The sequence below is a fragment of the Scyliorhinus torazame genome, chromosome 5 (genome assembly GCF_047496885.1).
Source record: "Scyliorhinus torazame isolate Kashiwa2021f chromosome 5, sScyTor2.1, whole genome shotgun sequence".
NCBI classification, from domain to species: Eukaryota; Metazoa; Chordata; class Chondrichthyes; order Carcharhiniformes; family Scyliorhinidae; genus Scyliorhinus; species Scyliorhinus torazame.
Genome location: NC_092711.1, coordinates 271389621 through 271403971, shown reverse-complemented (window position 1 = coordinate 271403971; position 14351 = coordinate 271389621). Strand labels below are relative to the sequence as shown.

At 47.4% G+C, this 14351-nt stretch overlaps 1 protein-coding gene across 11 annotated transcripts in view; it reads right to left on the bottom strand.

The window, feature by feature from the left end:
• Nucleotides 1-14351, bottom strand: part of LOC140421126 (phosphatidylinositol-binding clathrin assembly protein-like) — a 249774-nt gene that overhangs the window by 76269 nt on the left and 159154 nt on the right. For 9 of the 11 annotated variants that reach the window (XM_072505543.1, XM_072505547.1, XM_072505536.1 and 6 more), the window contains 2 exons: nucleotides 13025-13063; nucleotides 12775-12923 (listed from right to left, as the gene is read on the bottom strand). In XM_072505543.1, the coding sequence (XP_072361644.1) occupies nucleotides 12775-12923; nucleotides 13025-13063 (188 nt within the window). The remainder of the gene's footprint in view (nucleotides 1-12774; nucleotides 12924-13024; nucleotides 13064-14351) is intronic. The other 2 variants (XM_072505539.1, XM_072505540.1) reach the window with 1 other exon arrangement.

Below are 14351 nucleotides of genomic sequence, written 5' to 3'. Positions count from 1 at the left end.
CATCTCTAATTCCCACTTCACCCTCACCTCTTTTCGTGATAGTTTCCCCATCTCCAGCAAACACTTCTCTGCATCCATGGAGATTACCACCTCCGGCACCTGCTCCACCATGACCACATTAATCCTCCTGATGTTGGACGTCAACTGTCGGTCCCTGACAAATCCTGTCTGGTCCTCGGAGATCACTTGTGGTAAGCACCCTTCCAAACGTTTTGCCAGAACCTTAGCTAATATTTTCGCGTCAACGTTCAATACTGAAATAGGTCTATAAGACCCACTGTTCTTTGTCCTTTTTCGGGATTAAAGAAATTGAGGTTTGTGTCAGCATGGCAGGCAGCATCCCTCTCAGCACATTGAACATTCCCAATAAGTGCGGTGCCAACAAGACCGTGAAATGTTTGTAAAATTTGTCCGGAAAACGATCCAGCCCTGGGGCTTTTCCCGATCGCATGGAACCAATAAGGTCTATAACTTCCTCCAACTGCAATGGTGTCCAGCCCCTCCATCTTCACTGTTTCTACCATTGGGAAGTCCAATTTGCCAAAAAATAAAAAAAATAAAAATCGCCCCATCTCGGAGCCATCTTCCGGCGGTTCAGACTTGTACAACCCTCGATAAAAAAACCTCAAAAGCTCCATTAATCTTATCCGGGGCAGTAACCAGTTCTCCTCCCTCATCTTTGAAATCCGAGTTATATGCCGTGTTGCTGCCTGCCGTCCCAATTAGTAAGCCAGTAATTGACTGGCTTTATCCCCACTCAGAAAATGTCCCTCCCAAACGGCGAAGTTGGCTTGCCGCATTCCCCGTTGATTCAAGCTCAAACATCATTTGGAGCCTCTTTCTCTCTGTGAACAACTTCGCTGTAGGGGACGTGGAGTATTGCTGATCCAACTCCAAGATTAGGTCTACCAACCTCGGCCTTTCAGCCCTGCCAGCCTTAACCTTGTGGGCCCGGTACGATATTATATCTCCTCTGATCACCGCCTTTACCGTTTCTCAGAGCTTGGAAGGAGAGACCTCCCCATTCTGGTTGGAATCCAAGTAATTCCCTATGGCCAAAGTCACCTTTTCACAAAACCCCTTATCTGCCAGGAGTGATGTGTCCAACTTCTATGGTGGGCTCTGGGCTCGGCCAGTCTCTAATCGCATATCCACACAGATGGAGCATGGGCCGATATTACTATCACCGAGTACCCAGCCCCACCATCCCGGGGAGTAACGCCTTTCCCACTGTGGAAAAAACCCTATTCTGAAGTAGACCCGGTGCACGTTGAGAGGAGGAGGAAAACGTCCTCTCTCTTGGGTGACTAAATCTCATCACCTTCTCCTCCTCCTCCCCCCCCCCCCTCTTCCCCCTCCTTCTCCTTCCCCCTCCCTCTTCTCCCCCCCTCCCCCCAATCCTTTCCAACTCTCTTGCCATCCTAGAAGTAACTTGACCTGTCCATCCTCAGGTCTAATACACAATTGAAATCTCCCACCCATAATCAACTGGCGAGAGTCCAGATCAGGGATGGCTGCCAACACCCTTTTGATAAAATCTGCATCGTCCCAATTTGGTGCATAAAGGTTCACTGGTGCACCCGCCAGCACCCCACTCACCATAACATATTACACCCCCTCAGGGTCTATCAAAGTTCTAGTCGCCGTAAATGCCATCCTCTTATTGATCAAGATCGAACCTCCTCTCGACCTGGAATCAAAATTTGAGTGGAACGCCCCACCCACTCTTTCCTCAATCTCGTCTGATCCCCAATTCGCAAATGTGTCTCCTGCAAGGAGTCTGCCTCTGCATTCAGAGTCCTCAACTGAACACGAGAACTTTTAACCGGACCGTTAAAACGGTCACCAACCTGGGGGAGGGGGGCAACTGGGCCAACCTATCTTGAATCCAGACCACCTCCACGTCGCTCATATGTGGAGACCCTCTGCGCTGGCATTTTATCTACCCCCCCTTCAACTCCCCCCCCCCCCCCCCCACCTTGGCTGTCCACCCAACATCCTACCCCCTCTTCCCTCACCCTTCTAAACATCTGCTAACCATTCCTCCCAGCTCAAGTAGGCACCCATCCCATCACAGAAAGCCCAGTCAACCTAAACCCATTACCTCACCCAACAAACAAGCAAAACAGAAACTACTCCCACCCCAAGTTTCTAGCCAAGCCCCCACCCCCACTTTGCTTCCGTTAACTAGCAAAATCGCTAACCAGTCGACCCCCGCCCAGCAAGTCCAAAAGAGAAAAAAAACAAATGGAATCCCAACAGAAACAGCCAGACACCCATTTACCCCAGTCCCTCATCCAAACCAAAAGTACACATTCGGCAAAACAATAAATAAATAGAGTCCACATCCCTAATTGACCAATCATACAATCATGTGCGAGAAGAAGAATAAGGAACCCCAAATAGCTAAAACACAAACAGTAACAGGAACTATATACATGAACATGCAAAATTCAAAAACCTCCCCCAAAACTCCCATAACCACAATCAATTCTCTCACAAAGTAATTTGCCTCCTCTGGCGTATTAAAGCGATGGTCCTGGTTTTTAAACGTGACCCTCAGTACAGCTTGGTACACCATTCCGAATCACACCTCTTTTTTGTAAAGTGCCGCCTTGGCCTTGAAACCAGCTCGTTACTTTGCCAGTTCCACCCCAATGTCGTGCTAAATTTGAACATGATGCACTTTCCTTGGTGGCCTTCGTCCATTTCAAGATCTGCTCTTGGGAAATCTATGAAGGCAGACTATGAGTGCACGTGGTGGATCGCCGGATTCTATCGTAATGATCGGTAGGCCTGGTCCACCTTGGGAGGGTTAGCAAAGATCCTCTCCCCCACTAGTTTATCAAGCATCTTCACCACAAAATCTGTGGCCTTCGATGCCCTCCAGTAGCCACAATTCGCAGACTTTGGCACCTGGATCTGTTCTCCTGGTCTTCAGCATCGTCTCTTAAAACCTTTTGGGTCTCCACCATCAGCTTAACCTCAGCCTTCAAAGAGCCAATCTGGTCACTATGATCAGAGACCACCTCTTCCATCTCATGGATCTTCCTTCGTGCTTTGTGCCTCCATCCACTGCTCCACCCTCTCCAAGGTTAACCGAAGAGGAGGCCACCGCTTCCTCGATTGCTCCAGAAACATCTTCTGCCATCAACACCCCACAAGGAATTCCATAAATCTCTCCGTTGGCTCCAGGATAGACGTTGACGATTCAGAGGGCTCTGTCATATTTTCCTCCCTCTTACCACAAGGTGCTGCCTTTACATGTGAGGAACATTTAAGTGTCTTCTGCCTGGTTTTACCCCCTACAAGCATTCCACATTGGAGGATAGACCTGCAAGTGCCAATACGCTTAGTTTATAAAAAAGAATTACAGCCGTAAATCGGGTGAAAAGGACCAAAAGCGCATCGCTGAACGGGAGCCGCCTTGAATGCGACCGCTCACTGCATCGATGCAACCGGAGGTCCCTCCTTGCTCATGTTTGACATGCCATGAGACTTCATGGGGTCCCCTGCTGGTGTTGAAGACTCCCAGGGCAACTCCCTTCTGACTGTACACCACTGTGCTGCCACCACTAATTAATGCCCTGCCAGTGGGACAGGACATACCCAGGAGTGGTGATGGTGGTGTCTGGGACATTGTATGTAAGGTATGATTCCGTTATGGCACAAAAGGAAGGCTTTGCAGGGCTGGGCTTGCCATTGTAGTTTCCGGTGCCTAGGCTGATACCGGGTGGTTCGTCCAGTTTCATCCTTTTTGTAAACCTAGTGGTTGGATACAACGGTGTGGCTTGTGAGGCCATTTCATAGAATCAGAGAATCCCTACAGTGTTGGAGGCTATTTGGCCCATCAAGTCTGTATCGGCCCTCCGAAAGAGCACCCTACGTAGGCCCAATCTCTCACCCTATCCTTATAACCCCACCTCACCGTTGGACACGAAGGGTCAATTTAGCATGGCCAATCCACCTAATCTGCACATCTTTTGACTGAGGGGGAAACTGGAGCAGTGGCGGAAACCCACGCAGATACAGGGAAAATGTATAAACTCCACACGGAATCGAATGCGGGTCAGGCAGTGGTGCTAACCACTGTGTCGACCTTCAGATGGTGTTTCAAGGGTCAACCACATTGCTTTGGGTCTGGAATCACATGTAGGCCACACCAGCTTTGCTTTGGGTCTGGAATCACATGTAGGCCACACCAGCTTTGCTTTGGGTCTGGAATCACATGAGCGCCGCACCAGCTTTTCTTCCCTAAAGGGCCAGATTTTACAACAATGGTTTTACAGTCATCATCAGATTTTCAATTCCAGAGTTTTTAATAAATTCAAATCCATCGTCTGCCATGGTGGGATTCGAACCCGGGTCCCCAGAGTACTACCCTGGGTCTCCGGATTACTAGTCCAGTGACAATACCACTGCACCACCACTTCCACGTTCTAAACAGTAGGGACTTGTTTAAGCTCAAGCAACTCTTGCACTGCTGTTTCAGTCATGATCTGGCAACGGCCTTCAACTATGCCATATGATTCTATGTCCAGCCACAGGGTATCAGAGCTAATGGAATTTTAAAATAAAACTATTCTGTATTGGGAAGATGTGGTTCAAGTTCCCATCATGCTGACTAAAAATATTCAAAATGCCATTAATTTGTACATTATACATTTGCAATAATGGATGCAAATTTGCCGCACTTCTCCACATATTTTAACTTAATCAATCTTAATTTACTCGTTCAGAATCAAAAATTGATGATTTTTAGTTTGAACAAATATGCTGCAGTGGATAGGTTTTGTTTTCGGAGTCCAATAATTTCACTTAATTTCCAGTGGACAATAAATGTACTTTCAGTATTAAATCATTCATGTCACATCTCTCAAAACAGATGTAACTGGAAAATGCACAGCCAAAACATTAACAGTTATTATACTTTCACGTTGCCACTTGTGCTGGGATTTGTTTGTAAGCTTTTCTTGAGTCGTGATCCTTTTAAAAATTTCAAACTTAAATTGGATATGTTGAACACATAATTTGGTGCTAAGGGAATTTGAAATATGAATCAAAGACCAATTCACAAATATGTAATTCTGAGTCAACTAAAATGACCGGAAGCACCCTTCTACACATATAGATCAGGAAGATTCCTCTGCAATTGTACCCAGATAGACTGGCAATCTGGACATTAATTATATGGTTTACAAAGTTGCAGAAGTTTGGGTGCAAGTGATTTTCACAATACTTCCAAGTCTTTTCTAAAAATAAAGTACTGAAGCAAATTCAGTGTGGTCAATCCACCTACCCTGCACATCCTTTTGGGTTGTGGGGGTGAGACCCACGCAGATAGAGGAAGAATGTGCAAACTCCACACAGACAGTGACCCGGGGCTAGGATTGAACCAAGGTCCTTGGCGGCGTTAGGCAGCAGTGCTAACCACCTTCCGAGGCTTTTTGGATCTTTTCTGCTTGTGCACCTAATCTTTTGACCAAATGAATCTCCAACCATAAAACTGGCTACACCTCCAAATCTCAAATGTGAGAATCCACCAGCTGGGCTTATTTAATGAAGGCACAACAAGCCTCACTAACTTGATCGAGTTTTTTACGGAGGTGACAAAGATGATGGATATGGGGAGGGCGGTGGATGTTGTTTACATGGGCTTCAGTAAAGCCTTTGACATAGTGCCTCATGGCAGACTGGTACAAAGGTGAAGTCACACGGGATCAGAGGTAAGATGGATACAGAACTGGTTCGGTCACAGAAGGCAAAGGGTAGCAGTAGAAGGGTGTTTTTCTGAATGGAAGGTTGTGACTAGTGGTGTTCCACAGGGATCTGTGCTGGGGTCTCTTGTTGTTTTTAGTATACATAAACGATTTGGAGCAAAATTAGCTGGTCTAATTAGCAAGTTTGTGGATGACACCAAGGTTGGTGGAGTGGCAGATAGTGTTGAGGATTGTCAGAGCAAACAGCAGGACACAGATAGATTGGAGACTTGGGCAGAGAGATGGCAAATGAAGTTTAATCCAGACAAATGGAAGGTAGTGTGTTTTGGTAGGTCTAACATAGAGAGGAAATATACCGGAAATGGCAAAACTCTTAGGAATATAGAAAGTCAGAGAGATCTGGGCGTGCAGATCCACAGATCTTTGAAAGTGGCAACAAAAGTGGACAAGGTAGTCAAGAAAGCATATGGAATGACTTCTGGTGGCGGCTATGGAGGAGTTAGATTGCACATTTGGTGGCTCCTGCTCTGGTTGGACTTTTGGACCTTTCCCCCGTTTTTCTACCGGATTTGAATTGTACAACGGATGTTAATGGCAATTGTTTACTGAATTCCCACTTCAGTGCATGGAGAGAAGGACTAGAAGTGTTCATAAGGGCAGAAACAAAAAGACAGAGAAGGCTTGAGCTGTAGCTAAGGCAGCATGGCGGAAGTTCGGACCTCGGGCTTGTCGACCCAGCAGTCTATGTATGAAGCAGCTGATGCAAGTCATTCAGGAAGGCTTTGCTACGCAGAAACGGGACTGCTTGGACCCAATAAAAGAGTCGATTGAGCGGTTGGAGCATCGATTGGACGCCCAAGATCGGGCGATCCAGAAGGTGGAGAAGGCACTGGCTGAGGAGGAGGAACATCAGACTGCGGTGGAGCTGGAGGTGGGGATGCTGAGGGACCAGCAGAAGAAGCTCCTGGAGAAGGTGGAGGACCTTGAAAATAGGTCCCACCGGCAGAACCTAAGAATCGTCCGGCTCCCAGAGGTGTCCGAAGGAACGGACGCTGGGGCATACATTGCAGACATGTTTGTGAAGCTGCTGAGGGATGGGGCATTCTCCCGGCCCTTAGAGGTGGATAGGGCTCACAGAGCACTCGCGAGGAAGCCGCGAATGGGAGAGACGACGACCCCCCCCCCCCCCCCCCCCCCCCCCCGAGGGCAATGGTGGTGAGATTCTACAGGTTCTCGGACAAGGAGCGCATTTTACAGTGGGCCAAACAGACACGGAGCTGTAAGTGGGACAATTGCATCCTGCGTGTTTACCAGGACCTGAGTGTAGAGGTGGCCAGGAGGAGAGCAGGCTTCAACCAGATTAGGTCGATCCTTTTTAAGTAAAAGGTGAAGTTTGGACTGTAATACCCAGCCCGTCTCTGGGTCACGCGCATAAGGATCAGCACTTCTACTTCGAGTCGCCCGAGGACGTGTTGGACTTTGCGAAAAAGAAAGGGCTGGCGAAGGACTGAGAACTTTTGAACTTGGCTGCAACGTTCATGTTTTCAGGTTTTTTTCTGCTTCTCTGTTTTTGTAAAAGGTTTCTCGTTTTGCGTTTCATGGAAGATGTTTGTGATGTCGTTTGCATTGATTTGGAACCAGCGGTAGAGCGGAGTGAGTTAAGGTTTTCATTTGCAATGTTGGGGGATGGAGGTGTGCTTGTTTTTGATCTTGGTGTTTTTTCTGTTGGGCAATTGTGTGGGGATTGTTTGATGCTGGAGTTTGTTTGTATGTGCGGGGGGAGGGAACAATAGGTGGGAGACTATCAGGCGGCGGGGATGGGGGCCACCAAGCTAGCTGGGAGAGCTAGCTCATGGAAGCGCAGTGGGGTGTGTGCATGTGCTTGGTTTAGTAGAGGGGTTGGGTTACAGGGTGTTGTTACTGGGGGGGTGGGGTGGCGAATGTTCGGCTGACAGGGGAGGTAGTTGAGCTGAGGGACAGAGAGGAGGTTGGGGGCGGGGGCTGCCTGGGGATGGACCGGTGGAGGCGCGGAGCATGGGCTGGAGGCGGGCCTAAAAAAGGGGATGGCTGATCGACCGGGGGGGGGGGGGGGGCGGGGGGGGCGCAATGAGCCCCCCAACTAGACTGATCACCTGGAATGTCCGAGGTTAAATGGGTCGGTCAATGGGTGTGTTCGCGCATCTTAGGGGATTGAAGGCGGACGTGATAATGTTGCAGGAGACGCACCTTAGAGTAACGGACCAGGTTAGACTGAGGAAAGGCTGGGTCAGTCAGGTCTTTCACACGGATTAGATTCAAAGACTAGAGGGATTGCGATCCTGATCAATAATCGGGTGGTATTTGAGGCGGGTAGAATAGTCTCGGACGTGGGAGGTCGGTACATTATGGTCAGTGGGAAGCTAGAGGGGAGCAGGTGGTATTAGTAAATGTATATGCGCCAAATTGGGATGATGTGGAGTTTATAAAGAGGATGCTGGGGAAGATACTGGACCTGAACTCGCACAGGTTGGTCATGGGAGGGGACTGCAACACGGTTATGGACCCTGGCTTGGACCGGTCAAGCTCAAAAATGGGCAGTGTGCTAACAATGGCAAAGGAACTAAAAGAGTTCACGGAGCAGATTGGGGGTGGATCCATGGAGGTTCGGGCAGCCGAGGGTGAAGGAGTTCTCCCTCTACTCACGCGTGCATAAAGTATACTCCCGGATTGATTTCTTTATTTTGAGCAGGGCCTTGCTGGCTGGGGTGGTGGACACTGAGTACTCGGCGATTACAATCTCAGACCATGCTCCGCACTGGGTTGACCTGCAGCTTAGTAAGACAGTAATCAGCGCCCGCACTGGAGGTTGGATGTGGGACTTTTGGCGGATGAAGGGGTGTGCGAGTGGCTGAGGAAATGTATTCAGAGCTACCTGCAGGGCAATGACACAGGGGAAATTTCAGCAGTGATGGTGTGGGAAGCACTGAAGTCGGTGGTCAGGGGGGAGCTGATTTCGATCTGGGCCCATAGGGAGAATGTGGACAGGGCAGAGACGGACCGACTGGTAAAGGAGATACTACAGATTGATAGGAGGTATGCGGAGACCCCAGAGGCAGGGCTTTTAAGGGAACGACGGAGGTTACAGACAGAGTTTAGCTTGCTGACCACAGGAAGGGCGGTGGAGCAGCTGAGAAAGGTGTACGTATTAATCTACGAACATGGAGAGATCTACGAACATGGAGAGAAGGCCAGCAGAATGCTTGCACAGCAGCTTAGGCAGAGGGAGGCAGCTAGGGAGATAGGGAAAGTAAAGGACGGAGATGGGAACCTGGTTGGTGATTCAGTAGGGGTGAATAATGCGTTTAGGGAGTTCCAAAGCAGGCTGTACAGGTTGGAACCCCCTGTGGGGCCAGAGGGGATGAGGCACTTCTTGGAGGGGCTGAATTTCTCAAAGGTGGACGGGGAGCTGGTATAGAAGGGCTGGGTGCTCCGATTGGGTTGGAAGAGATAGTGGAGGGTCTGAAGGCTATGCATTCGGGTAGAGCCCCGGGGCCGGACAGGTACCCAGTGGAGTTCTATAAAAAGTTCTCTGGGATATTGGGGCCGGTGTTGATGAGGATGTTCAATGAGGCAAGGGAAAGAGGGATGTTGCCCCTGACGATGTTACAGGCAACAATCTCGCTGATTCTTAAGCGTGACAAGAACCCGGAGCTGTGTGGGTCCCACAGGCCGATCTCCCTGTTGAATTTAGATGCCAAGTCGCTGGCCAAAATCTTGTCCTCCAGGATCGAGGATTGTGTTCTGGACGTTATTATGGAGGACTGGCAACTATTACTGGGCGGCTAATATAGCCATGATCAGGAAGTGGGTGGTGGGGGAGGGGTCGGCATGGGTGCGCATGGAGGCGGCTTCATGTAAGGGCACCGGTTTGGGGGCGTTGGCAACTGCGCCTCTACCGTTCCTGCCGGCATGGTACTCCACCAGTCCAGTGGTGGTGGCGGCCCTGAGAGTTTGGGGCCAGTGGAGGCAGCATGTGGGAGCATCGGTTTGGGCCCCAATCTGTGATAATCACCGGTTTGCCCTGGGGAGTATGGACGGAGGGTTCCAGTTATGGCGGAGAGCGGGGATTGAGAGGATGGGGGATATGTTTATAGAGGGGAGCTTTCTGAGTTTGAGGGCGCTGGAGGAGAAGTTTGGGTTGGCAAAGGGAAACGAATTCAGCTATCTGTAGGTCCTACGTAAACAGGTGTCAACCTTCCCCCTCCTACCGCTAAGGGGGATTCAGCACAGGGTAGTTTCCAGAGGATGGGTAGGAGAAAAGAGCGTCTCGGACATTTACAAGGAACTTATGAGGTCAGAGGAGACGCAGACCGAGGAGCTGAAGGGCAAGTGGGAGGAGGAGCTGGGAGGTGAGATAGAGGATGGTCTATGGGCGGATGCATGCGAGTATAGTCAACGCGTCCGCAACATGTGCCAGGCTCAGCCTAAGGTTGTTCACCGGGCTCACACGACAGTGGCCCGGATGAGCAGATTCTTTGGGGTTGAGGTCAGGTGTGCAAAATGTGCGGGAGGACCAGCGAACCATGTCCACATGTTTTGGACATGTCCAAGGCTTAGGGGATTTTGGCAGGGGTTTGCGGACGTCATGTCCACGGTGTTAAAGACAAGGGTGGCACTGAGTCCAGAGGTGCCGATTTCCGGGGTGTCAGAAGACCCGGGAATCCAGGAGGAGAAAGAGGCAGACGTTCTGGCCTTTGCTTCCCTGGTAGCCCGGAGACGGATACTATTGGCATGGAGGGATTCAAAACCCCCGAAGTCGGAGACCTGGCTATCGGACATGGCTGGCTTTCTCTGTTGGAGAAAATCAAGTTCGCCTTGAGAGGGTCACTGTTAGTGTTCACCCGGAGGTGGCAACCGTTCGTTGACTTCTTTGCGGGAAATTAATCAGCAGACCGGGGGGGGCAGTTTGGTAGTTTAGATTAGAGTAGGGAGTCAATAAGGGTGGGACCTGTACGAGAGGTCCATTTGGCTTTCGCACTATGTTTATGGTTTCAATAAATTGTTTATTTTGTTGTTACTATACCGAAAATACCTCAATAAAATGCTTCTTAAAAAAAAAAAAGAGAAAGCATACGGAATACTTGCCTTCATTGGACGGCGCATTGAGTATAAAAACTGGCAAGTCATGCTACAGTTGCACAGAACCTTGGTAAGGCCGCATTTGAAATATTACGCACAATTCTGGTCGCCACACTACCAGAAGGATGTGGAGGCTTTGGAGAGGGTGCGGAGGAGGTTTACAAGGATGTAGCCTGATTTGGAGGGTGTTAGCTACGCGGAGAGGCTGAATAGACTCTGACTGTTTTCATTAGAAAGACGGAGGTTGAGGGGTGACCTGATAGAGGTCAACAAGATTATGAGGGGCATGGATAGTGGATGAGCAGGAACTCTTTCCCAGGGTGGAGGGGTCAGTCATCAGGGGGCATAGGTTTAAGGTCCATGGGGCAAAGTTTAGAGGAGATGTGCAAGGCAGGTTTTTTAAAAATAAATTTAGCGTACTTTATTATTTTTTTTCCAATTAAGGGACAATTTTGCGTGGCTAATCACCTAACCAGCACATCTTTGGGTTGTGGGGGTGAAACTCACGCAGACACAGGGAGAATGTGCAAACTCCACACGGACAGTGACCAACGGCCAGCATTTGAACCCGGGTCCTCAGCGCGTAGTCCCAGTGCTAACTACTGTGCCACGTGCCACCCATGCAAGGCAGGTTTTTTTTTTTTTTTACACGTAGGGTGGTGAGTGCCTGGAACGCGTTGCCAGCGGAAGCAGATACAACAGGCATCTTGACAAATGCATGGATAGGATGGGTATAGAGGGATATGGCACAAGGAAATGCTCAGGGTTTTGGCCAAGGTTGGTATCATGGCCGGTACAGGCTTGGAGGGCCGAAGGGGCAGTTCCTGTGCTGTATTGGGCTTTGAAGTGTTCAGATTTTTAGTTGCAGCAGAAATTTTTAGTTGCAGCAGAAAGCAAAATTAAATTTTACAGTCTTTTAGTTGCAACTTTTTGAGTTCTTAAAATTTGATTTGAGACCTGCTCTGTACTTTGTTCTTTCCAATGCATTTTTAGAATATTAAAAATAAGTTGCACTAAAACTCGAAAAACTTTACTGATTGCAGGTTCTTAAACATGCTGTAGCTGATGGGCATGAATCATGGTTAAATTCGTTCAAACTTAAACTTTAAGGCTCAAAGAAGAAATGTACTGGTGTAGGTTTGATGTTGGGGATATTTTAATGACATTGGAAGAATACATGCACATTTTCTGACATCTGTAAAATGGGCACATCATCGGGAGTCTGTGTGGCACTTAATTCAGGATTGTGCCCATGAAGAAAACACCAGGCCATACGGTTACAAATGTCAATTTCTCTTCCGCATGCATCTAGCTTGAAGTATGAACTTTAAGCCTGCTCCAAATTGCATGCAGAACATTTCACTTTGATCTACCACCTCCCATAATGAAAAATTTAAAAAATAAATACATTTAACATTTTGATTCTTCCCAATTATGATTATGATGCATTTCACAAGAGGACGAATAGACTATCTTGGTCAGAAATTGAGCATTCCAGATGATGAGTCATTTAAAACTAGTGAGACATCATAAGGCCACACGAACCTTCGGATGAGAGAGGTCAAAATTCATACATAAGCTTCCTGAAATGGAGGCAATGTTACTTATACAATCCAAGCATTCCAGATGATGAGTCATTTAAAACTGGTGAGACATCATAAGGCCACACAAACCTTTGGATGATATAGGTCAAAATTCATACGCGAGCTTCCTGAAATGGAGGCAATGTTACTTATACAATCCAATTATTGGTGATTTGCTCTGCTATTTCCTTTATCTTGATATATTACATGTCCAAAATAACTGACAAGTTGGTCCAGCAAGTAACTTGGATAAATTAAGTAAAGTGAACTAATATTGGGGGTAATTAGCAGACATATCAGATGTGAATCAGAAACCATAACTACTTCATAAAAGTTAATTAAAAGTTGTTTACCTGTTAGCACTTGTTGCTGGCGTGGATACGGAGAACAGATCAACCGCTGCAGTTGTACTGATACTTTTCCCTGATGTGGAGCTTGGAGAGACAGTTGTGGATGCTGTTGCTGATTGGGGTAACACAGACATTTCTTTATGCCGCTGCTCCTGTCAAGAGGAGAGGTGAGACAGGTTTCACAGGATGTCCTTGCATAAAATATACTGGGTAAATGAAATGAATTCAATAAATGATGATGAGCATTACCTACCTGCATCAGAAATCCAGGTGGAATAGCATCGCACTTTGCCTACATATGCAGAAATTACAGATTAGGTACAACTAGCTAGAGGGATTGAGTTCCAAGCCAAGGACCTTCAAATTTACCATATTTCAGAGCAGTCTTTAGAACCAAGCACCGTCTTGTCTCTTCTTTTAAAGGTGTATATTACTGGTTACAGCAAAGTGATACAATTGGCATCACTATTCCTTGGCTTGGTTAATGGTTGGGGCAGATGAGGGGTGAAAGGAGACACAAAATAAGTCTCTTCTAAATTGCCATTCAGTGACTCCCAAGAAAATCCTTGTGTACAAAACCCAAGCAAGGCACAACTTTCTAGGTAGTGATGCCCTCCACATTCAAATTGCCCACCTAATTACATGGAACATACACTTCCTGTTCTCTCTTTGTCACCTCTTCAAAAAGAATTCTACATGGTTGATAAAGCAAGATCCTTTTAAAATCCATGCTTGCTAGTCTTACTTTGTCTTTTAGTAGGGATTCCGTTACCTTACATACGAACTGATGCCAAGTTAACTGGTCTATAGTTCCCTGGACATTTGATCATCCTTTTCTGGATATGGTTATACTGTTAGCTATCCAAAGTCCCCTGGCACTATAGTGGTCTAGGCTCAAGTGCAGAATGGGCACTCAAGCATGATAGCAGTAAGCTACTAATACTTGTGGGATCATACCACAGCATGTCAACTTATTCTGTAAAAGGGGCAAAAAAGGTTTATAAAGTAAGATCTGCTTAATGTCATGTCCAATGGAGCTAAAATTGGCAAAATTGAGTTTCTTGCATTCAATTTCATCAACTTTAGCTAAAAGACTCTTACAAGGTACTTCATGGAAGCCCATAAAAATAACATTCATTCGCCTGTCAACTATTTTGACTACCCCTTCAAAAATTTCAATCAGATTCATAAAGCATGACCTACCCTTTATAAATCCCCGCTGGTTCCTGCTGATCAGTTGAAAATTTTCAAGGTGTTCAATCACCCTATCCTTAAATATAGACTCAGCAATTTCTGCGTAACAGATGTTAGGCTAATGGTGAGGTGACATGTACAATATGCAGTCTAAAGGAGTGGTTCAAAAGTCGAGTGAACTTTGGAAGAATATAAATAAAAGTACAAAATGCTGGAAAAATGCATTAGGTCTGGCAACATCTGTGAGAGACAAACAAGAGTTAATGTTGCAAGCCATTTTAACTCTTCAGACAGAGCATCTAGTTAGGGCACCTGAAGACCAAACTCCCTCCTTACCAACCCCAACCATTTTACATTTACCACCTCACATCTGCTATCAGGGATGT